Here is a 23,743-nt window from a genome sequence, read left to right as displayed (position 1 = left end):
GAATGTTTCCATCAGTATATGACCATGTAGTCACTACCCAGTTCCATTTCCCCAAGAGGTTCCCTTATGGCTTCTCCCAGTGCATATTCTCTAAAGACAATCACCCTCTGGCCTCTAACACCATAGACTAGTTCTTTCTGCTTTCAGTTGCATATAAATGAAATCATACAGAACTTATTCATTTGTGTTTGGCTTCTTCCAGTCCACATTTTATTTGTGAGATTCATTCATGTGGTAGCATATATCAGAGGTTTTTTGTTGTTGTTGTTGTTGTGATACAATATTCTAATATATAAATATACTCTAATACATTGTGTGTGTGTGAGTGTGTGTGTGTGTTTGTATGCGGTGCTGGGGATAGAACCCAGGGTCTCACACATGTTAGGCAAGTCTCTACCACTGAGCCATAGCCCAGCCTTTCAGTTTCTTTTTTTCTTCTTCTTCTTTTTTTTTTTTTGGTACAGGGGATTGAACCCAGGAGCGCTCAACCAGTAAGCCACATCCCCAGCCCGTTTTTCATTTTTTATTTTGAAACAGGGTCTCCCTAATTTGCTCAGGGCCTCACTAAATTGCTAAGACTGGCTTTGAACTTGTGATCCTTCTGCCTCAGTCTTCCAAGTGGCCTGGATTAAAGGCATGCGCCACCACACCTTGGTCAGTTTCTTTTTTTTCTTCTTTGCCTCACTGGAACATAAGCTCCAGGAGTGTCAGTACCTTGTCTCACTTTTTGCCACTATTTGCCTAGATCAAGGACCAGCACATAGTAGGCACTCAATAAATACCTATTAAGTGAAGAAGGATAAATAATAAAGTAAATTGGACAAAGTTCAACTTTAGGTTTGTGGCTCAGATGGAACTTATATTTAGAGTCAGATTTAAGTTTGAGGTTAGGAATGGGGATACGTAAGTTTCAAGAGTAACCCTAGAAACAAGGTTAGGTTGCTTTAGAAGACAAATTTTATTTGGAGTTTTATTGATTGGGATGTGTTTGGATTTGAGGTTAAGGTTATCTTTGGGGTTAAGTTTGAGTTGTGATTTGGGTTGAGGTTGAAATTGGAATTAAACCCAAACTAGATTTTGAGGCTAAGTTTAAGTGGAAGGTTAATGTCATTTCAGCCTCATTTGGAGGCCCAGTGATTTCACTGGTACTCCACAGAGACCACTATAAAGGCTGTATTTCCTTGAGTTTGGGCACAAGACTCCAGTCATCAGCCTCCCACCCAGGGAAAGCCCCAAACCAACTGCTGGCTTCCCCAAGAAAGAAACTGAATTTCATACAACCTCTGAAACTGAGATTGAAACTAAGATTGGCATGTCTCAAGGAGCATCCTTCAGCACATTGCAAACTCCCGTGACACTGAGCTTCAGCCTAGTTCTTGCCCTTCCTTCCTCTCTGTCTCATGTCTTTTCATTCTCCTTGTCTTCTTCTTGCTGCCTCTGGATGTCCCAGTCTTCCTCTCTGGCCTAAATTTCTATCTTTCTTAGTGTTAATTGCAATACTGTTTTGTACTTCAATATGTTTTTTTTGGCTGGAGTCTGTGGGCCCATTAGCTCATGCTATTAGAGAGGGAAATAACAGGAAGGGAAAAAAAAGACCTCCAGGGAAAGAGGAACAAGAGAAAAGGAAAGGAATATGGGCTAAGAGGGAAACCAACAGTGACACAAGGGATTTTAATATTAAAGGAACAAGTGAGGCATGGTGGTGCATGCCTGTCATCCCAGCTACTGGGGAAGCTGAGGCAAGAGGATTGCAAGTTCGAGGCCAGCTTCCGTACTTCAGTGAGGCCCCAAAAGACTTTGTGAGACTCTGTTTCAAAATAAAAAATTAAAGGGGCTGTGGATGTGGCTCAGTGGTTAAGTACCCCTGGGTTCCATTCCCCATACCAACTCCCCCTCAAAATAGAACACCACCACAACAAAACCCCAAAACAACTCCTGAATGTTGTGCCTGAGAACAACAATGTGCCCAGTGAAGAGCAGGAGAATTTTTAGCTTTCATCCCCACTAGCCCCAGCCTTGCTACAACCCTCCAGATGAATCATACCAGCAATGACAGTAATGATAATATCTGAGGTGGCCAGCTGGTATTATCTTGATCTTACAAAAAATGAATAAATCCTCTTCTGAAACTTGGGTTTTCTAAAAAATCTGTTACTTAACAAGCTCCGTGAAAACTGGCTCATGTACAAAATGTTCATATCAATGTTTTTCACATCAGCTAAAACTAGAAACAAACCAAAAACCCATCAATAGAAGACTGCATTAGAGGGCTGGCCTTGTGGCTCAGAAATAACAATGCTTGACTGTCATGCATGAGGTCCTGGGTTTCATTCCTAGCACTGCACAAACACAAAACAAAAACAAATAAGGAAGAAGAAATCAGTAAGTAGTGCTATAAGATTATAAGACAGGATAATGTGGAAAGTAGCAGGGAACTACCTTTAGATACAGTAGTCAGCTCTGGGCATGGGGCACACAACTGTAATCTCAGTAACTCAGGAGGCTGAGGCAGGAGAATCACAAGTTTGACGAGGCCAGCCTAGACATCTCAGTAAGACCCTGTCTCAAAATAAATAGTAAAAAAAAAAGTTGGTGATGTAGCTCAATGCCCCTGGGTTCAATCCCCAGTACCAACAAAAAAAAAACCCAAACACCCCAAAATAAATAACAACAACAAAAACAAAAACAACAAACAAAACAAAACAAAACCAAAAAACCACCAAGAGCTCAAGGCTTCTTCTTATTTTATTTTTATTTATTTGTTTTTGGGGCTGGGGATGGAATCTACAGCTTCGTACATGCTAGGCAAGTGCTCTACCATTGAGCCACATACATCCCTAGTCCTAAATGAAAGTTAGAAAGCAAAGCATTCCACATGAAGCAAACAGCTGAGGCAAAGGTGGGGAAGAAGGATCAAGCTGGAGGTATTGAAGAACAGTGAGGCTGCAACAGAGAGCAGGCAGGGAGGGGATTGGGTTTATGTTTTAAAAGTTCATTGTGGCTCCTGTGTTTAGGCCAGAGAGCAAAAAATGAGGATACCAGTTAGGAGGCAGTTTCAGCCATGTTGAAGAAAAGATGGTGGCAGCAGAATTCTAAGGGTGTGGGAGAACCAAAAGCTCTATTTTGAATCTACTAAGTGAAAGCCTTTTAGAATTGTAAGTGGCAGCTGGATACATGAGTCCAGATTTCAGAGGCAAGGTCAGAACTAGAGAGAGAAAACTGGGAGTTTTTAAATGCATGAAGACAACATTTAAAGCCACAAAACTGGAAGAGAAACCTTAACTTACGTATTTGAATAGATTTCATAGAATGTTGTCACATAGATCAGAATATGTGGGCAACCGGAAGAGATACCATATTATGCGTCTCCCTAAGACCCTGTTAAGATATACATGTCCTATTCAATAAATGCAATGTATCTTCCATAATGAATTCCAGAAGAAGCAATCTCCTGCTTCCATGTGCAAAACCTCCAGATTATCTTCTGAACCTCTGTGGATTCAGTTCCCTACTGATCTATTTCACAATATTCTATGGAATACCTTATTTATTAAAATACTCTTTTTTTTCAACTGGGGATTGAACTACCACTGAGTTGGTTGGCACTCTTCCATTGAGCTACATCCCCAGTCTTTTCCCCCCATTTTTATACAGGTCTCACTAAATTACTGAGAGTCTCATTATTATGTTGTCCAGGCTGGCCTCAAATTTGTAATCCTCCTGCCTCAGCCTCCCAAATTGCTGGGATTATAGGTATGTACCATTATTCCGATTCAAATCCTCTTTCTTTTTTTTTTTTTTTTGTATAGATGGACACAACACAATGCCTTTATTTTTTATATGGTGCTGAGGATCGAACTCGGGTCCCGCCCATGCTGGGGGAGCGCTCTACCACTGAGCCACAATCCCAGCCCTTTCTTTCTTTCTTGTTGTGTGTATGTGTGCTACTGAGGCTTGAACCCAGGACTTTGCCCATACTAGCAAGCTTTCTACTACTGAGCTACATAACCCTAACTCCTTTATTGCAATTTTGAAAGTATCTCCCTTTGAGCGCTGTGAAACCTGGTTTTCCCCTAATGATGTGACTGCTCTTTGGCAAAAACTGCTCTTTCTCTGACCCCAGAACTAGGAGAAGTGGGGCAGAGGAGACAGGTCTGTGTCCTCTGATCTCTCCTCTGCTTATGCTTTTGCTACCTTGTTCTCCTCTTGAAGCCCATGCCTTTACATTTGCCACGTTCTTCCTGTTGTCACAGTACCACCTTCTCCATCAACATCTTTACTGTTCTCTTAACTTGTCCATCTAGCTCAGTTTTTCTCTCATCTTCTACCACAGTCTTCAGTGACTTCAAAACCACACAAATCAGGCTGAGGTTGTAGCTCAGTGGTAGAGCACTTGCCTTGCACACGTGAGGCCCTAGGTTTCATCCTCAGTACCACATAAAAATAAATAAAAATATTGGGGCTGGGGTTGTGGCTCAGTGGTAGAGAGCTTGCCTAGCACGTGCGAGGCCCTGGGTTCTATCCTCAATACCACATAAAAGTAAATAAAATAAAGTATTGTGTCCAACTAAAAAATAAATATTAAAAAAATATTGTGTCCATCTACAACTAAAAATATGTGAAACCACACACAAATCAAAAAATAATATAAAACCAAACAACCTTCCCAACACACAAATCCAGTGAATTGTATGCTCTAGCCACCCAGTTGTTCAACTTCCTCAACTATGACAGCTTTACCATTTGTTTTTCTGCTTCACTTTAACCATCCCTGAAAAGGGTTGCACTTCCAACCTCATCATCACTCGGATGATCTACCTTTCAGAACCTTGAACTCCAAATTCTTCTCATCACAACTGCTCACTTTTCCCATCCCTCCACCCACTCCATTAAATTCATTCTTCATTCTCATCCAGACCTCCAGCTTCTCTTCTTCCTTGTTGATTTTGTTCAACACATATTTCAGGGTCAGTAGTTCTAACTGCACTCTCATTGGTGGTTTAGAATTTCTTACCTACCTGCTATTCTACCAAAAAGGCCTTGAAAAACTTGAGAAAACCCAAAGTTCTCATTTATGGGTCTTTCTTCTTGGCTGCCAAGAATTCCAGGAGAATTGTGTTACCATAAGGGGCTGCATTCCCAATGCTTTTTATTTTTCATTTTGAGACAGGATCTTGCTAGGTTGCCTAGGGCCTTGCTAAATTGATGAAGCTGGTCTTGAACTTTGGATCCTCCTGCCTCAACCCCCAAAATCTCTGGGATTACAGGAGTGTGCCACTGCACCCAGTTTATTTATACTCCTTATCCTACTTCCTCTTCTCACATTTCTTATATTTTCTGTACCTTTCTCTCTTCATGTGCTTTCTTTTTCTTTTATAAACATATTCAATTTTATTTCTTGAAAACAGACATAAAAACCCCTCCCTGGACTCTTTTTCCTTCAAATGTCCACTCCATCTCTCACCTTCCCTTTCTGTATGATGTCTCAAGACCCCTTGACTAACTGCTTTTTTCAGGAACTGGTAAAATTTTCCTCATCTGTTAAATTTGTGGGTAAAACTAAGAGATGATTCTTAGCTGTCTTCTGTATCTGCTCCTTGTGCCCCCTGCCTCCTTGGTCTCACCTCCCACTCATTCCTTACCGTATAATGATTTCTGCCACTCTACTAAATGGAAATTGTTTTCTCAAAATTGGTAATCATCTAGTTCCTGAACTCAAAAGACCTTTTCAACTCTTACCTACCAGACCTTGAGGCCCCAGATATAGCTGCCCAGTCTCTGCTTGTGCATCTCCCTTGCCCTACTTTTGGGGTTGCTCTCCTACTCCTCTCCTCTTTTGGTTCCTCTTCTTTGATCACCCTCTTGGCTCTTTGGCCACTGCACCCTCTCTCCTGAGGATCCTGTCCTTAAAGGTTCAACCTCTACTGGAAGAGAATGATGCCCAAACCTATCCCTCTAGCCCAAACTTTTGAGCGCTAGACCTGCTTGCTGGAAACTTCCACCTGAGTGTCATGCTGACCATCTCAAACTCAGTAGGATTTCTTTGGGCACTTACTTTACTACTCTAAGCAGATGCATCTCCATTATTTTATTATTATTATTATTTTTGGTAATGAGAAATTGAAACCAGGGCGCTTAACCATGGAGCCATATCCCCAGCAAACACCCCCCATCCTTCCTTTCTTAAATCTTTAGATGGGGTAAAGAAGTTGCAAAGGCTGGCCTTGAACTTTTGATCCTCCTCCCTCAGCCTTGAGTTGCTGGGTTACAGGCATGTGCCACTATGCCCAGCTGGCACTCCAAGTTGTTACTTGTGTATTGTTTGTCTCCCTTGAGCACAAGTTCTTTTCTTTTCTTTCTTTCTTTTTTTTTGGACAGGGTCTTGCCAAGTTGCCCAGGCTGGCCTTGAATTTACCATCCTCCTCCCTCAGCCTCTCAAATAGCTGGTATTACAGTAGTGTACCATTGGGCCTGGCTAGACTGCAAGTTCTTTGACAGTGATTTTTTCATTTATACACATTGTCTAGCAGTTTACTCCTAATAGGTGCTTAATAAAAATGTATTGATTGTCTGAAATTACACTCAGCCATGCTCTTGCTTTTTGGTTTAGGCCATCATTATCTTTTCAATCCCTCTGGCTCAAAAATTTAGAGTAAGATATCTAGGACTTCTTTCCCCATTCTCACCACCAATCAGCTTTCATGTCCTTTATTTATTTATTTATGTATTTATTCTAAAACCCAGGAGCATTCTACCATTGAGCTACATTCCAAGTCCTTTCTATTTTTTGAGACTGGGTATCACTAAGTTGTTCAGGCTGGACTGGAACTTGTGAACTTCCTGCCTCAGCCTCCAGAGTTGCTGGGATCATATGCATGTGCTACTATGTGCCTAGCCAGTTGTCATGTCTTAATATCCCCTCAACATTTATAAAACCTGTTCCATCTTTTAATGTCATTTGGACTTAAAAGAGAAAGAACACAAGTTTTGGAATCAGATGAGCTTAATGCTAATTCCACCACTTTTTAGTTGTGTAGCTTTGGACAGGTTTCGAAATTACTTATTGGCCTTAGTTTTTTTCATCTGCATAATGGATTCCATCATCTGCCTTTGGACAGATGGTGGTGGTGCAGGGGCAGGAAGGTATGTTTGATCCCTTTTCTTACCCTTCTTAAGGGGCATCACCCACACTCATATAAGACAGGAAAAAAAAAAAAAAGGACAGGTTAACAAGGGAAAAGCATAACAAATTTATTTAATCAAAATTTTACATGACACCAGTGACTTCAGAAATGAAGATGTAAATATCAGGAAAAACTGTCCATTTTTATGCTTGGAGTTGATGAAGAAAAATGAAGAGCGATGTAGAAATGTGACTGGGTAAAAAAGGGTATGACCTGATGGACACAGAGCAGGAAAACTCAGCAGGCCTGTTCAGGTTCTTGTTGGCCCGTGTGGTATTCCTGTTCTTGGGTTTGGGGCAGGAGCCCTCTGGAATGAGGGTCTCATGATTCACTGCCACAGGATTTCTTTATGGCCGGCTCTTACACAGAAAGGGTGTGTGTGTGTGTGTGTAGGCTTGAATAATATTTCTAAGGTCTTACAGCTGGCTTTGTGGAAGGATTCTAGTTTCTATGACCCATCTTAAAGGAGAGGAGTCTGGTTTTTGACTCACTTTAGCAGTACGACAGGACAAGAGAAAGGCAGAGAGCCTGGCTTCTGAAGCCTGTTTCCTTCAGTTCAAAGCACTTATTCAGCATGCCAAAGCATCATTCTTTGGAGTATTGTGATCCGAGCCCCCAACAAGATTACTGATGGTAGGAAAAGGGCTGGTTAACACCTTGCCAGTATTCAAAAAGACAGTGATTTCCTTTTTACTACTGTGTGCACTTCCACAGCGCTGTCCTGATCCCCCTCTTCACAGCAGTTCTCATAAAGCCCAAATTCCTAACCTTGGCCTTCTGTGGCCCTTTCTTTACCACGGGCTTCCTCATATGCTGCTTCTACCTCAGGACACTCATCTTGTCCTGCACATACCAGGCTTTCTGACTTCCCAGTCTCTGGTCAAGCTACTTTGTTTGCCTCTGAAGACTTTCCATAGCTCTTCACCCACTGAAACCCCATCTATTCTCTGGGGCCTACTCAGATGTGCTTGTGTTTCCCTTTTCTATATCCAATGTGCCCTATTGTAAAGTTTACTTGGCCTGCTTTCAACCAGTCAATTAATATGGGTCTGTCCCCCTATGGGACTTCAAACTTGAAGTAGAGTTTGTATTTCTTTGGGATACATCATGCTCAGCTGATCTGCACTGAACAGAATACTTTCCATATCCTTTTCCTAACATAACCCAAACATATCCTCACCCCAATCCACAGACCGACCCTCTTGAATCTCACTAGTCTCATTCTCAACCCCATTTCTCAAACTGAAACCTAATGCATCTTCCACTGATACCAACTCCTAGTTCCAGCTTGAGAGCAGGGATACACAATCTTGCATCTCCCCAGTGTTTCTCAGTAGGCACTGAGTCACCCCTGGGGGAATCCCTGTGGCCCCTCCCAGCCCCCCACAGTGGTGGACAGGATGCCTGCTACCTGGCACCAGGGGGTCAGAGGAAGCCAGGGCCTCTAGGGCTCAGTATTTTTATCAGCCTAGGAAACAAGAGACATAGAAACGGAAATCATGTGGTCAGAGAAAGTGAACAGCCCTCATCTCAGGGGAACCCCCATCAGGGCTGGGGGCCAGACACCAGGGAGGGATGCTGAAAAGAGGGAGGTCTGGGGATCCATGTGTCAGGGGTTATCTTGCTTTGGTTTTATATAACTCTTTCAGAGAAGATGATGATGTTTTTAAAAATTAGAGATATCTGAATAGAAAAACAAATGTGGACACCAAAGTTCTCTCTCAATTGCCAGCTCAGGGACCCTAACCTCAACTCCCCCCAACTACAAACCTGGGCTCTTTGCATGCCACTTCCGAAATCTCCGGTCTGTGAGAGGAACCGGACGCCTGGGTTGCTCACAGTTCGAAGTCTCTTCTCTGAATCACAGCAGCTTCCTCTCACAGGATCTTTCTCACCAGCCTCTTCCCCTCCTGTCCCAGGACACTGGCCTCGTTCTCTAAAGCCTTGGGCCTCTTCCTAACTTCAGGTTTTCTATCTTCTCCAGGGTCTCAGGCCCATCCCATGTCCCCAGTGTCTTCCTCTCCCTATCCTTTACCACTCTCCACTTGCATTCCTAGGATCTCTTGTGTATACCTGGGCTTGGGCTTGAGTCCTGATGATTAAGTTTTTGACTGGAAAGATTTTCATGTGGACATGCACATACCAGTGCACATCTGTACTTTTTCCTTTCAGTCCTGCCCTTTCTTTCTTCAAGTTCCCAGTTGTGTTCTGGGCGACGGCAGTTGGGTTAGGCCTACACTTCCTTATTTCCAGGAAGTTGGAGTAGGAGCCAAGTTCAAACAGTGGGAGAGATGGAGCCCCCTCTCTTTGTGGGAATCCTGAGTTCTCTTCCTCCATTCCTCAGAACCTCAACTATGAATTTTTGCAAAAAGAGATGCTTATGTGACAGACCAAGCCTGGGTTGCCCAGAGATAAGACTGGGTTTGGGATGGGGCAGAAGTTGGATGGAAGAGGGCTCCACAGGAGGGACGGGACTAAGAGGCTTGAGGGCAAAGCTAGCTGGGAGCTCAATAGCCCATCCAGCCATAGGGGTGGATCTCTGGTTGCCCAAGAACAGACAACCCAGGTTACATAATTTGGCTCTTTCCGTCTCCTTCCGCCGCATCTAATTTTAGCAACCGAAATTCCCTCCCCCACAGGGCTTTTCCTCCATCCATCCTGCTTCTCTCTTCCATCTTCGGTCTCCTCATGGTCCCCAGCCCTAGCTGCCCCCTACTCGCTCTTTCAGTGACTCAGCAAAGGGAAAGCCCTGTGTTAGGGGGAGGGGGTGTCAAGTGGGGAGAAGGATGTGGTTCTGCTTGGTTAGCTGGGGGTGGTGGTGGTGGAGGGAAACTGGTTTTGTTCCCTTTTTTGGCCTATGTTCACATCTGTTTCTCCAGCCACAGAATGCAGAGTGGACAGAACCCCAGTGTAGGGAGCAGAGTGATGAGGCTGGGGTAAACTAGGCTTTCTGAGGGCTGACCTCGAGAGTAGGCAAGCAGAGGGCTTCTGGTCTCCAGCTGATGGCTCATATCAGTGCGTGCGTGCTTGTTGCAGTTGTGTAGGAGCTGTGGGTTTCGGCTGGCGGGTGGGAAAGGAGATGTCATGGGTGATGAAAACCATACTGATGGAAAAAGGCAGAGGAGACTCTGGGAGTGAGACGTGGAACCAGGTCTTATTAGGAAATGGCAGAGTCAAGAGCAGCGGTAGAGGCCCATTTGCCACCACCCCCGCTAGTTACAAGTTTCGCTCCCACCCATATCCTCTCCACGTGGCATGTGCCTCTTCCTTTTGCGTCCCCATTCCTGACCTTACCCTTACTCCTGCCCACCCCTGAGCCTGCATCCCCACAGTTTCTTGTTCTTTCACTAGAGTTACTTGAGGGCTTCTGCATGGCGATTGAGGGCCTGAGAAAGGGCTGTCACAGCTCCCATTACACGACCCAGCTCCCAGGTCTCAATCTGGCTCCGGAATCGCTGCAGGAATCGGTCAGGGTGCCAGCGAACCTGCTGAACCCTCAAGTACCTTCTTAGAGCTCCCTGTTCCTCCAATGGGGGGCCCCTGGCCACCAGGGCTGCAGCCATGGCCTCCGGGTCCCCTCCCCCAGGGCAGGGCCAAGGCACATCGCCAAAGCGCCAGAGGCTGCCCCTTCCCACCCCTCTGGGCTGCTCTGCCCTGGGCCCAGCCCTGGCTGGCTCAGGCCCTTGGTCCCCTTGAGCCTCCTGGGCCCTCCTGGCTCGGCTCTCACGCAGTTCTTCTTCCTTGGCTCGGGCTCGCTCTCTGAAGAGACGCTGTTCTTCCTCCTGTTGTCGCCAGCTGTGACTGGAAGTCTCAGCTCTTGGGGGTCGGCAGGATCCCTCTGCTTCCCGATGCTGCTGTTGGCGCTTCTGGGCATGTTCCCGGGCCAGGCGATCTGACCAGGCTGAGAAGGACTCGGGTTCCTGGGTCTCACGGGAAGCATCATCTGGTTGGGAAGGGAGATGGGATAGTTGAAGAAAGGCTGTGAGAAGATGATGGGGCAGGAGAGGCAAGGAAGTATGGTGGGGATGGGGGGGGGGGGGCAGGCAGAGGAAACCAGGGTGAAGCGTTCATGCAGGGGGACTGGAAAAATGACCGATGGGGGAAGAGTAACTGTGGAAGGCGATAAATTCCTCACCTTCAAACCTCCCAATGACCTCCTGCCACTCATCCTCCAGCTCGCCTTGCAGCTTCTGCCTCCATTCCCGCTCTTTGGAAGCCTCATCTTCTTCCTCCTCTTCAGCAGAATCCCATGGGGGGCCCCAACCCAGAATTTGCCCAGGAGTCTCCCCATCCTTATTCTTTATTCCCATGGCAGAGGGACAGCGACTCAGCAGTGGTAGGAAGAAATCTGTGTAAGCTATGGGTGGGGGAAAAAACAGCAGAAATTAGCAGGGACTCCAAACCTCAGCAGGACCTCCATCTTGGAATTATGCTAGTCACTCATACTCCCTTGGTTTAGCACAACAGAAAGGATGGTCCATCTGGATGCCTCTTGAGTATTAGGAAGAAAACATCCCTGACAAATATTCACCGTTAGTGTACATGCACTATAAGACTGATAGTTTAAAATGCTCTGACCTGGGTTCCCACAAACTATTTTGGTGGGCTCAGAGTTCTACTGTGTCAAATGACATTTAAAAAAAAAATTTTTTTTTTTTGTAGTTGTAGATGGACAGAATGCCTTTATTTTGTTTATTTTTATGTGGTACTGAGGATCGAACCCAGTGCCTCAGGCATGCTAGGCAAGTGCTCTACACTGAGCTACAGCCCTAGCCCATCAAATGACATTTTTGGGATCTGTCTCTAGCTAGGGTTACATCAAAGTCCTTTCACTGTACTTTTACTTTTGGCTTGAAAATGCTGTCACTACATATCCCCTTGTTGTGTTTCTCACCCCAAATTATAGATCAGACTGGCAAAATATCTGAAAGCCCTATTCTGTACCACTATAAATACACAACTATATTTCACATCACTTTTTTGTTATTAAAGCAAGTTTATTTATTTATTTATTTTGCAGTTGTGGGGATTGAACCCAGGGCCTCTCACATGCTAGGTAAGCACCCTACTACTGAGCTACATCCCCAGTCCCTCATATCACTTTTTAATATATTGAATAAAATACATGTTTTCAGGGTAATTTCTCTCAGCTAGCCTTCCCCAAGAGACAACAGAAATGAAGCAAAGGCCAGCAATGAGCTGATCCACATAAATGTGTTCAGGAGCCAGGCAGATGGCACATACCTGTAATCCTAGCCACTCAAGAGGCTAAGGTAGGAGAAGCACAAGTTTGAGGCCAGTCTGGGCAACTTAGCAAGATCTTATCTCAAAATAAAAATAAAAAAGCTGGAGATGTAACTCAGTGGTAGTAGAGTGCTTGCCTAACATGTGTAAAGCCCTGGGTTCAACTGGAAAAAACAAGCTCTTTCCAAATGACTACTCACCTAAGGCAGTGTAAGGGGCCTAAGACACAGAGCCTCTCTCAGGAGCTGGTAGGAAGTAGAACAGGGACTGACATTCCCAAGCATCCCTTTCCCTGAACCTTGACCTCACTACCTAAGTTCCAGGGCAAGTAGAGTGCAGTGCTGCTTGTTTCACTCCAACCCAGGCACCCTATTCTGGGACAAGCTCACCTTCTGTGGCCACCAACCACCTCTTTCGCTCAGAGGACAAAGGGAGGTAAGTGAGGCAGCCTCCCTTCCTGTGAACCTACTTTTTCCTAGGGTAGGAGAAATGGGTCGGCAGGCCTTACATCTTTATTTGGTGGTGCTAGAAAGCACTGCTTTCCTGGCAGAAGGATGGCACAGGGAAAGGATTGACCTGTCACTACCAGAAAGGCAAGGAAACAAATGGGTCCATCTTTGGTTAGCTAAGGCCCCCAAACTACTCAAACTATATCAGGGCGAGGGGAATGGGCACTTCTCCTTAGTATTGCTGCTGTGACCTGTCACAAGCCCTCTTGACTTCCCACCCAGCAAGTACTTGGTCCTGTCTCTCAACTGCTTATTCCCACCAGGGCTCACTGCAGGGATGTGTGTGTGTGTTCCTTAGACTTGCACTTTTTTTTTTTTAATTCATAGATTTTTCTTTTTTCTTCTTCTTCTTTTTTTTAATGGTACCAGGGATTGAACTCAGGGGCATTCAACCACTGAGACACATCCCTGGCCCTATTTTGTATTTTATTTAGAAACAGGGTCTACTGAGTTGCTTAGTGCCATGCTGTTGCTGAGGCTGGCTTTGAACTCACGATCCTCCTGCCTCAGCCTCTTTAGCAGCTGGAATTACAGGAATGTGCCACTATACCTGGCTAATTCATAGATTTTTAAGGAGTAAGGCTTCCAATTAGAGAAACATGATCAGTAAAATATGCTACAGAATATCCTACAATCACTATAAATGATGTTTGTTTGTGAAAAGAGCTGGCTACAAAACTGCTTATGGGATCTGATAACTGTTAAAAATAGAGAGAAAGACACACACACACACACACACACACACACACACACACGAGAGAAAGAGAGAAAGGGGGGGGGGAGACCCATCAAGTTGGGTGTATGCCTATAGTCCCAGCTACTCAGGAGGCTGGAACTAAGAAGGATCATTTAAGCCCAGAAAGACCAGCTTGGGTGACATAGTGAGAACCCATCTCTAAACAAACAATTTAAAAAAAGAAAGGAAAAAAAAAGAGAGACAAAAATCATATAATTGAAGAAAACAGACTGGAAAAAATAAGTAAAAATTCTCATCTCTGGATAGTAAGACTACTGGGTTTCCTTCCAATTTTATTTAATTGATATTTTAATGTGAAAGGGCTAAGACTAAATAGAAAATTTCTTTACTTTTTAAAGAAGGAATAAACAAGAGCTACTAACAGTTTATTGCTAAATTATAGCTATTAACAGTTTCCAGTCCTGTCTTGGTGTACATTAATGCATACATATGATAAATTTACTCAAAGATATGTGAGCCACACTATACATATTATTTGACAACTTTTTTTTTCATTTAACATCTCATTCATATTTTTCCACAGAAATACAAAATCCACTTCATTCTTTTTGATGACTGTGTAGTTAGTGTTCCACTGTGTGTACAAAACAAACAAATCTCCTCACCCCTGACAGACTTTGTTTTCAAAACTATTGTTTTTATACATATATCTCTGGGGACTTGTTACAATATTTGCGTGGGATAGATTTTCAGAAGTGGAATTTCTGAGTCAGTCAAAAAAAAAATGTGCAAAACAAAAAAGAAAAGGAAAAAAAGCATATATGCAATTCTGCTAAATTGTTTTCAATATTTGTTTGTGCCAAGAATACATAAATAAGCCTGTTTTCCTTTGCCAAAAATGTTATCATCTTTCCTTAAAATTTATTTTTAATTGGTGCATTACAGTTATACATAAAAGTGGAATTCATTGCCTCACACATGCTAGGTAGGCAAGTACTCTACCACTGAGCCACAATCCCAGCCCCCCAATTTTAATTTTTTATTTTCAGACAGGGTCTTGCCTTATTGCTGAGGCTGGCCTCAAACTTGCAATCCTCCTGCCTTAGCCTCCCAAGTCACTGGGATTACAGGCCTGCACTACTATGCCTGCTACATCATCATTTTATTTTTAAAGAAATAAAACTATCACAGATAAAGCTGACTTTCTTTGATACTGCCTTCTAAGTTTTATTTATGGGAAGGGGTTACAGAATCTATTTAATTATTTATTTTTAAATTTACACACACACACACACACACACTTTAGTTGTTGACAGTTTTTAAGTTTTTTAAAAGTTTTTAAAATTTTTATTTATTATTTTTTAGTAGTAGTTGGACACGATAGCTTTATTTCACTTATTTATTTATATGTGGTGCTGAGGATAGAACCCAGGGTTTTGCAAATGCGAGGAGAGTGCTCTACTGCTGAGCCACAACCCCAGCCTCAAGTTTTTGTTTTTTTTTTAAATATTTTTATCTTTTAGTTGTAGTTAGACACAATACCTTTATTTTATTTATTTATGTGTGGTGCTGAGGATCGAACCCAGGGCCTCACATGTGCTAGGCAAGAGCTTTGCCACTGAGCCACAACCCCAGACCCAACCCCAAGTTTTTAAAAAATTTTTTTTTGTAGTTGTAGATGGGCAGAATGCCTTTCTTTATTTATATTTTTATATTTACTTTTTAGTTGTAGTTGGACACAATACCTTTATTTCACTTATTTATTTTTATGTGGTGCTGAGGATCGTACCTAGTGTCTCACGCATGCTAGGCAAGCACTCTGCCTCTGAGCTATAGCCCCAGCCCGATAGACCTTTATTTTATTTATTTATATGTAGTGCTGAGAATTGAACCAAGTGCCTCACACATGCTAGGCAAGCACTCTACCACTGAGCTACAACTGCAGCCCTAGAATTTACTTTTATAAGAAACAAAGTCTCACTATACTGTCTAGGCTGGCCCCAAATTCTTGGGCTCAAATGATCCTCCAAGTAGCTAGTACTGTAGAGGATCACCACATACTTAGCTCTGGAATTTCAAGTTAGGTGTGAGGTAGGACTCTTTTTTTCTCTAGATAAGCCAAATGTTTCAACATCATTTATTAAACATTTTATATTCTTCTAGCATTTGAAATGCCACCTTTATCATCAATTTATCAGTATAGATCAATGTTTCCCAGTGTTCATTAATTAATATGTTGTACATCCATACTAGGAAAAATAAACATGAAAAACTTTTGTGGAATAAAAAATTTACTTTGTCTTAGTGATGGAGGCACTTGCTCCTTCCTTATCCATAAAAAGGCATGATTTCTACCTTACAGGTACAGACATACTAAATGGTAAAAAGAATGCAATGTTTTTCTTTTTTGTGGTGCTGGGGATCAAACCAAGGTTCTTGCACATACTATCAATGAGCCACACCCCAGCCCTGAACACAATTTCTAAAAATGCAAGTATCACAGATGGGCAGAGTAGTGTATGCTTATTATCCCAACTTTTTGGGAGACGAAGGTGGGAGGATCATTTAAGCCCAGAAGCTCAAGACCAGCCTATTTAAAAAGACAAAAAAGTAGTATCAAAATTTTATACTGAGTGAAGATTAACTGAGGCCCAGAGGAGGAAAAGGTAAAAGTCGGTGAGGTAGTCAGAGAGGGCTTCAAGAAGGAGGTGGGGCTTGAGCTGGTAAGGGAGGATAACGCTTAGCAAAGTGGAAATTAGGAAAGCAACATTTAAGAGACAAACAGATTTGTAAAAGATGTGTTTAGGGTCATTGAACACAGAGCCACATAGCTGGAGTCATGGGTCTGTGGCTAGGCAGCAAGAGGTAAGGCTGGAAAGGCAAGTGGAACATAACCGGATGCTCAGTCATTGTAAAATGGGGTCAAAGCTTGTTTCTACTGCACAGATCAAAGTGAGTAATTGATGTTGAATGTCTGGTACTATGTTAGTACAGAGCAGAAGTGCAGTGAATGTTATATTTAAAAAAGAAGAAACAGACTGGCTTTGAGTTTTATTCATTTTGTAAAAGACTGAGAAAATGACCCCCTGCTTCTCAGTGTTCACTAATTCTTGTTCTATGTAAAGGATGGTTATTGTTTCATTAAGGTGTGTTTACTTAGGGGGTAATCTGGCAGCTAAGACCACTTTCCCATTAAGTGACGGGTTCTAAAAGAAGTCATCCAAAGCCTAAAAGGTAGGAGCCCTTCACTTGCATCTTACTGGGTATAACTCAGCCAGCTGTTCCAGCATGAACTGGAGCATCCCTCAGACTTAACATGGGAATTAGGGAAAAAAAGTCCTGGCAGGGGATTGTGGGCCATTTAATCTGTTCAAAGAAGATCCTTTCATTTTACTAAGGCAGGTGGTTTCTAAAGTAGTTGGCTGAATGAGAAGGGCCTTCTAACACACAGGTATTAGAAGGCCACCTTGTGGCAGAGCTGGCAAGGGACTGGGGGAAATAAATCCTGAGAGGATACCAAGTTACGGGAGTGAATCCAATCACCTCACAGCTATGAGATTTCAGGCTAGTTCCTAACCTCTGGGCCCCCCTTTCCTCATCTGTAAATTGTATAATATCAACCTTACATGCTTCTTAGAATTCAGTATAATGAAGGAAATGTCTACCACATCATTACGGACATTTTTATTACTCAAAAAGCCTTAATGAATTATATAAAAACAACATACATATCATTTAGGGGGTGTCAAAACTGCACCAAATGTTTGGCTCACTTACTCATCACAATTCCCATTTTAGAGAGGCAAATTAGGCTCAGAGGTTATGTTGCACGTCTCTGTCCTCCGTAGAGCTGAGATCTATCTGGAAGCAGCTCTGCCTTGTGGTAGTCTGCTTTGTTGCCTTCCAAAGCCCTGCCTGTTACAATATCAGCCAGCCAGTTAGATACCTGTACTTGGTAAGCCTCCCCTCTTTGTTTCTAAGTTAAAAACAAACAAACAAAACAAAAACAAAACAAAACATAACAACCAAGTCGGTTCGGAAGCACATGCCTATAATCCTAGCTACTTGGGAGGCTGAGGCAGGAGGATCATGAGTTCAAGGCCAGCCTGGACAATTACAGTAAGATTGTTTCAAAATAAAAGCTGGGGATATAGATCAGTGGCAAAGTGCCCCTGTTCAATCCCCAGTACCAAAAATAAAATAAAATAAAAAATTAAAATATACCAGCTATCTCACTTGATATACTGAGAGGATACCAAGTTATGGGAGTGAAAGCAACTTATGTTAAGCAGAATTAAAGGGGATTTAAGACCGTATGGGAGAAGAAGGGGTTCCTGTACATACCTGGAAACCCGAGGATGGAAAAATAGCAAATCAAATTAAATTAGCATTGTTCATCTGAACATAGAGGCTTTCCTCTTACTCTAGAAGGAAATCTCTAGATGTAGAAAGGGGTTTCACCTTTGATTTTGGTAAGCTATATTGCTACAGAGCTGTTACCACTGCAACTGCAATATAAACAGGTTCCACGTCTGTATCTCAGGATCAAAGGTTTTTCAAAACTCAGATGTTTTGAGATTTGATAGAACTGATCTCAAAATACATATACTGTAGATTAGGTATCCCAGGGGAGTCTGGGCAGCCCTAGTAACCAAACACATCAATGTTTCTGGTATGAAATCTCTGAATATTGACATCAGTGGGATAAAAAAATCAGAGATAGCCTCACTTTAGTTCGGATTAGGTTTTTGTCACCAAATGAGTTTTGGTGGCAAACTGATAAAAACTTGTTCCCAGAGTGTTTCTGAGGTTCAGAATTGTGTGTAAGGGAGTACGTACTTGTTGATAACAATAGGAACAACCACTACCAGGATCTATCAAGTGCTTATCATGTACCAGGCATTCTAATTATGCATTATGTTGATTGATTCTCAAAATATACGTCACAGCCTGAATATGAATGTGGGCGCAATCACTATATAATTCCATAATGTACAACACAAGACACTACATAATTAGGCTGCTTGGATTACAATCCCTGTTCTACAAGTGAATAGCTGTATAAGTCTGGAAAATGATTTAACTTCTCTGTGCCTAGTTTCTTCATCAGGAAAGTGGGGTAAAATATCCATACTTATTACCTTGTAGAGTTATTGTGAGGATTAAATCAGTTACTTTATGAGAAATATAGGGTACACAGTAAAGGTTGTTATTTTAATTCTGCTCATTGGCAAACTAAGCCTCAGGACAATTTAATAACTGAATACACAGCTATTAAGTGTGCAGCTGGGGATTTGAACTCAGGCAATCCAACTTCAAAGCCTACCTTCTATTCTATTTTTGTGCTAAACACAACCAATCAAGAAACAAAGTAGCTACTAAACGGCAAAGATGTGAAATTGGAAGAGTAGTTCCTGTTTTGGGAATGCCAGGCTCTTTAGACAATGGTATTTCAGTAATGTAAAGGCACAAACCATCGCCACACGCCAACCTTGTCAGTTGCCTCCCTAGGTTCAACTGACCAAATAACTAGCTTGTTTCCCAGCTACTAGTTGGCCTTCACTTCTGATGACCATCACTCATGACCTTGTTCCCCACGAGGCTGACTCACCATCGGGGCCCTGGCGGGCAGCAGCGTGCAGCGCTGTGTCCCCATGGCGGTCCTGGTGGGCAGGGTCAGCCCCAAGGCGAAGCAGCAGGCACAAGGCAGGAGCATCATGGCGGGCACAGGCCCGATGCAGTGGTGGGGGCTGCCCAGCATCCACATCAAGGCCTGGGTGTCGCTGGAGAAGGGCCTGGGCCCGGACCAGCCGTCCTGCAGACAAGTAACGACGGAAGCGACGCTCTCTGCGTTGACGGCGGGAAGTGGAGGCCATGGAACTCTTGGGCTGAGAAAGAAGGGAAGAAAGGCAGCAGTCAGGACTCCAGCCTTGGCTGGTCCCTCCCCCTCCATCTCAGACATTCCCTCGTTTCTCCTTTTAGTTCCCTGTTTCTTTTCACAACTCCAGTAAAAAATGAGGCCTATTGTACTCTTATCCTTTACCAGATTATAGGTTCGAAAAAAATTTTTGAGTGGGGTTAGGGTCACAGATTTAATTTTTTAACGTAAAATTTGAGAAAAAGATGCATAATTGCTTTAAGGTTCAAAAGCCCAGGTAAATTTAAAATTTGTTTATAATTGATTTTGAAAAAAACGAATAGGGCCTGATGGTGGAAATTTTATCAGGAGAAACTTGAATTTAAAAGTCACAATTTCCAATAATGATCTAGAAATTGAATATAATGTACCCGGCCGACAGATGTAGAGGCTTCTTCCTCTGGGACCTGGGGGGAGGGGTTATTCATCAGACCAGCCCCCCCCCGCCCCCCAAGTACCCCCCGAGCTGTAGGCCCAAGGCCTGTGTTTAAGACGCTCCGAGAAGGGAGGCGGGAAGGGCGGAGACACTCCAGGCTGGCGGAAATGGCGCAAGCACAGACGAAGGTTTAGGGCGGAAATGAACTGTAAGGCGCACTGTCGGAAGTCGTTCTGCCCCGAACCGGTAGTTACTCAGTTATGCCTCCGGAGGGAACTGGGAACTTAAGACAAAGGTTCCTCCATAAACCGGAAGACAGGATGAGAAGCCGAAGGCGGGGTAAAAAAGGAGGGCTATTTGGAGGTTTACCCCTGTCCTCACTCAACTGGGAGGAGAAAGGGCATGGTTAGGTGATGGATGGAAAGATAAAAAGATAAAGAAAAGAGGGGAGGTAAAGATAAGATAAAAATCATAGTGAAAATGCAAAACCAAAACCACAATTAAACCGAGAACAGGGATAGATCAGTAGAGAAAAACGGACACGATAAGACATAAAAAGACAACTGTAACTGTAGCACAGGGCAAATGAGATAAGAGAGATCATTACAGAAATTTGGACTTTGGAAACATGTAGGAAAAGATGGAGATAGAGGGGAGAGAAAAGAGAAGTCCAGTACATCTCTTTTCCAGCACGCGTCGCATGATAACATCCTTACCTTCTCACCCCATTTTCATTCCCTCTGAGCCTCCTCTGAGACCACTGATCAAGTTCTCCTCCTCCCACCCAAATACTCCCAAATATTTCTCCCTTCTCAGTCTCTATTCCCATCCCTAGACTTTGGTGACTGGAAAGATCCTACACCTGTAGAGAAGTTAACCGGCAGGTTTGGACCTGGTCTCTGCTGCTCCCACGCGGTCCTTTTGGGTACTGCCTGAGAGAGAGGTAGGAGAGGAGGACCATCATCAGTGGGAGGATCAGATTGGGGGAGACAACCAATGCAGGAGACTGAGTGAAAAGGGGAGCACTAAGACCCAGGGGTAGTGGAGGACTGCAGCAACGAGCTGGAGGAGGAGTAGCAGTAGGCATTGGGGGTGGGGGAAGCCATCTGATACCTTGGTCCCCTACGAAACAGCATCAGCTCTAAGGACGGAAATGGCCAGTCAGTCCCAGGGTATCCAGCAGCTCCTGCAAGCTGAGAAGCGGGCTGCGGAGAAGGTAGCAGATGCCAGAAAGAGTGAGTCGCCTCTCCCTTAGAAATCTGGAAGGAAAATAAGGGATGGAGATTAGCAAACTCAAGGCTTTCAGGTCGAGAGCTGGGTGCTGAGTGTTGGTTAGGAGGGAAGAAATCGGTGGGTATTAAAATCTAACACTTGGTTTGGCTGAGAGAAGGCCAAACAACTTTCTGGAAGGGATTGACCCCTAATATCACAGTTGGTGGGGGATCCATCCTATCCACTGTCTTTTCTTCTACCTCCAGGAAAGGCTCGGAGGCTGAAGCAGGCAAAGGAAGAGGCACAGATGGAAGTGGAGCAGTACCGCAGAGAGCGAGAGCAGGAATTCCAGAGCAAGCAGCAGGCGGTGAGTTGTGGGGTGGGGGGAGTTTGGACAGCACCCACCCAGTTGCAAGTTGGTAGGAGCATGTTGTGAGGTGTGTACAAGTGACTAGGCAAGAAAATACTATGGTAGAGGGCTTAGGGGACTCTGGCAAGGCTCATAGTGTTGGTAAAGCTTTGAGATGATATGTAAGAGAGTGGCAGTTTGAAGGACATGAACAGCTTGGGGGCCAGGGGAATCTCCACAATCTGTGTGGGGTATGATAACATTTAGGGTGAGGGCAGAGTTTTATGGTCAGGGGTGGTGAGGTGGTGGAGACTTTACAATCCCTGTTTTAGGATGAGGTTGCATGTCTGTTCTTAGAGAACAGGGGATTGTGTTGATCTCTTTGATATCTGGTTATTTCTGTGGGATGGGGACAGTTTCTGAAAAAGCCTTTCTTTTTGGCTTGCTCAGGATCTTCCTCTCCACATGCCTGGACCTTTCTCTGTTCTGCTTTTGTCTTTCCTCCACCCCTTTTCCCATCCCCCAGGCCATGGGCTCCCAGGGGAACCTGTCAGCTGAAGTGGAGCAGGCCACAAGGCGCCAGGTACAGGGCATGCAGAGTTCCCAGCAGAGAAACCGGGAGCGTGTCCTGGCCCAGCTTCTTGGCATGGTCTGCGATGTCAGGCCCCAGGTCCACCCCAACTACCGGATCGCTGCCTAGGATCGACCATGGGGTCTGACTCCTCCAGCCAGTTCTCCTCCTCAAAGAAATCTCCCAAGTCAAATCACCTTCCCTTGCCTAGCATGCATAAGCCTTGGGTTCAATTCCTAGTGCCACCAAAAGAAAAAAAAAATCAACTCTCCATTCTTTGGAAAATCTGGGAACCAGAATCCAATATTCTCCTGTGAAACTTGTAAATATTCTGCTCAAACCTGAATTTATTTATTTTTTTCAATTTATGTTTTTTAATCCTCACTGGATCCTTGTAAGTACCGAAGTCATTCCCTTCCTTCATGTGAAGGGTGGAACATGGAGAAGTAGGGACATGGAAAGCCCTGTGACTTCAGAAAATGGCAGATTTGAGTTCCTTTCTCAACCCTGCCACTTGTTGACCATGCAATTGGGACAGGCTACTTAATCTGGAATCCTCAATGTTCTCCTCTGTAAAAACTGAAATAATAATGCCTACCTTGTGAGATTGCTTCAACAATTAGGAATCATTCTGTAAAGAGCTTAACATAGTTCCTGACAGGTAGTAGTTATTATTCAATAAATGGCACTCCTGTGACATTATTCCCACCTCTGTTCACCTACCAAAACCTAAATACTGCTGTTTCCTGACTTCTGCCAGTGACTCTTTAATTTTACTCATTTCATTCTGTATCCCTAATAATTCTCTGAAGAATTGTTCTTACCTTGCTTTCCCCAGAGACCTTATGGTCTCTGAAAAGAGTAAATGAACTGGGCCCAGTGGCATATGCTTGTAATCCTAGCTACTTGGGAGGCTGAAGCAAAAGGATTGTGAGTTCTGGGCCAACCTTGGCAACTTAGTGAGACCTGTCTCAAAAAAAAAAAAAATAAAATAAAAAAATAAAAGGCTGGGGATGTAGCCTGGCAACATAGAGACACTAAGTTCAATCCCCAGTATGGCCCTTCCCCCCCCGCAAAAAATACTTAATTTAGCCCCTCTATTATGTTCCAGGTAGCTATGGCATCTCTCAGCTTCTCTTTTTGTATCACTTAAGATGGCCTTTCTCTTTATTGGATTCCCCTCTCTTTCTGTTTCCCCAAAGACTACCAGATGCTCACTGCTTCCTGAGATCTAAAGTGATATGTATCCCCCATATGCATGACTTTCCTTTGTGTATCCTTAACACCTTGCTCTCCCTTTGTAACAATAAGAAAGGGTCAATAAAATAACTAAGAGCAAATCAGTTGGTGAGTTGAGCAGCCTCCTTTTGCCTCACTCTCTTGTTCCTTTTCAGTCACTCTCTTATTCCATGTGCACATATTCTCGAAACACCAAAAGAGCTGTCCTTCGAAACTTTCTGGAGAAAAAAAAGCAAATGGCACTTCATTATTTCTCTAAAGTGCAGAGAAACACATGTGTTTCTTTGCTTTGGAGTCTGAGGATTAGAGACAACAACTGGAAGAGAAAAACTGGAGTGTAGGAACAAGCACCCTTTCCCCTTTTACCTTGTTTTGCACTCAAGAGTTGACATTATATGTTTATGTGTTGTTTCCTCTGTTATGTAAACTCTGAGCACAGGGCTGT

General features: G+C 43.6%; 2 protein-coding genes across 6 annotated transcripts; one reads left to right on the top strand and one right to left on the bottom strand.

The window, feature by feature from the left end:
* Positions 1-7,226: 7,226 nt before the first annotated feature.
* Positions 7,227-21,179, bottom strand: Nfkbil1 (NFKB inhibitor like 1). 4 transcript variants are annotated; one of them, XM_046467904.2, is made up of 5 exons: positions 21,041-21,167; positions 20,790-20,859; positions 19,246-19,522; positions 11,320-11,541; positions 7,227-11,127 (listed from the first exon to the last, which is right to left on the bottom strand). In XM_046467904.2, the coding sequence occupies exons 1-5, from the start codon at positions 21,061-21,063 to the stop codon at positions 10,538-10,540; spliced, it is 1,182 nt and encodes a 393-aa protein (XP_046323860.1). In that variant the 5' UTR covers positions 21,064-21,167; the 3' UTR covers positions 7,227-10,537. The 4 variants fall into 4 exon arrangements, with proteins under 4 accessions (XP_046323860.1, XP_046323863.1, XP_046323864.1 ...); XM_046467907.2 differs by lacking the exon at positions 20,790-20,859 and having other exon boundaries at positions 21,041-21,179; XM_046467908.2 differs by lacking the exons at positions 20,790-20,859; positions 21,041-21,167 and adding an exon at positions 20,644-20,765.
* Atp6v1g2 (ATPase H+ transporting V1 subunit G2) lies at positions 20,754-23,402 on the top strand. Of its 2 annotated transcripts, none has more exons than XM_046467912.2 (3): positions 20,754-20,870; positions 21,406-21,506; positions 22,015-23,402. In XM_046467912.2, exons 2-3 carry the CDS (start codon positions 21,447-21,449, stop codon positions 22,186-22,188), a joined length of 234 nt encoding a protein of 77 aa, XP_046323868.1. In that variant the 5' UTR covers positions 20,754-20,870; positions 21,406-21,446; the 3' UTR covers positions 22,189-23,402. The 2 variants fall into 2 exon arrangements, with proteins under 2 accessions (XP_046323868.1, XP_046323866.1); XM_046467910.2 differs by lacking the exon at positions 20,754-20,870 and adding an exon at positions 21,029-21,162.
* The last annotated feature ends 341 nt before the right edge of the window (positions 23,403-23,743 follow it).

The sequence above is a fragment of the Marmota monax genome, unplaced genomic scaffold, assembly GCF_021218885.2.
Source record: "Marmota monax isolate L192 unplaced genomic scaffold, Marmota_monax_Labrador192_F-V1.1 WCK01_AAM20220418_F8-fsc00404, whole genome shotgun sequence".
Taxonomy (NCBI): Eukaryota; Metazoa; Chordata; class Mammalia; order Rodentia; family Sciuridae; genus Marmota; species Marmota monax.
This window is presented reverse-complemented; position numbering and strand designations above follow the sequence as displayed.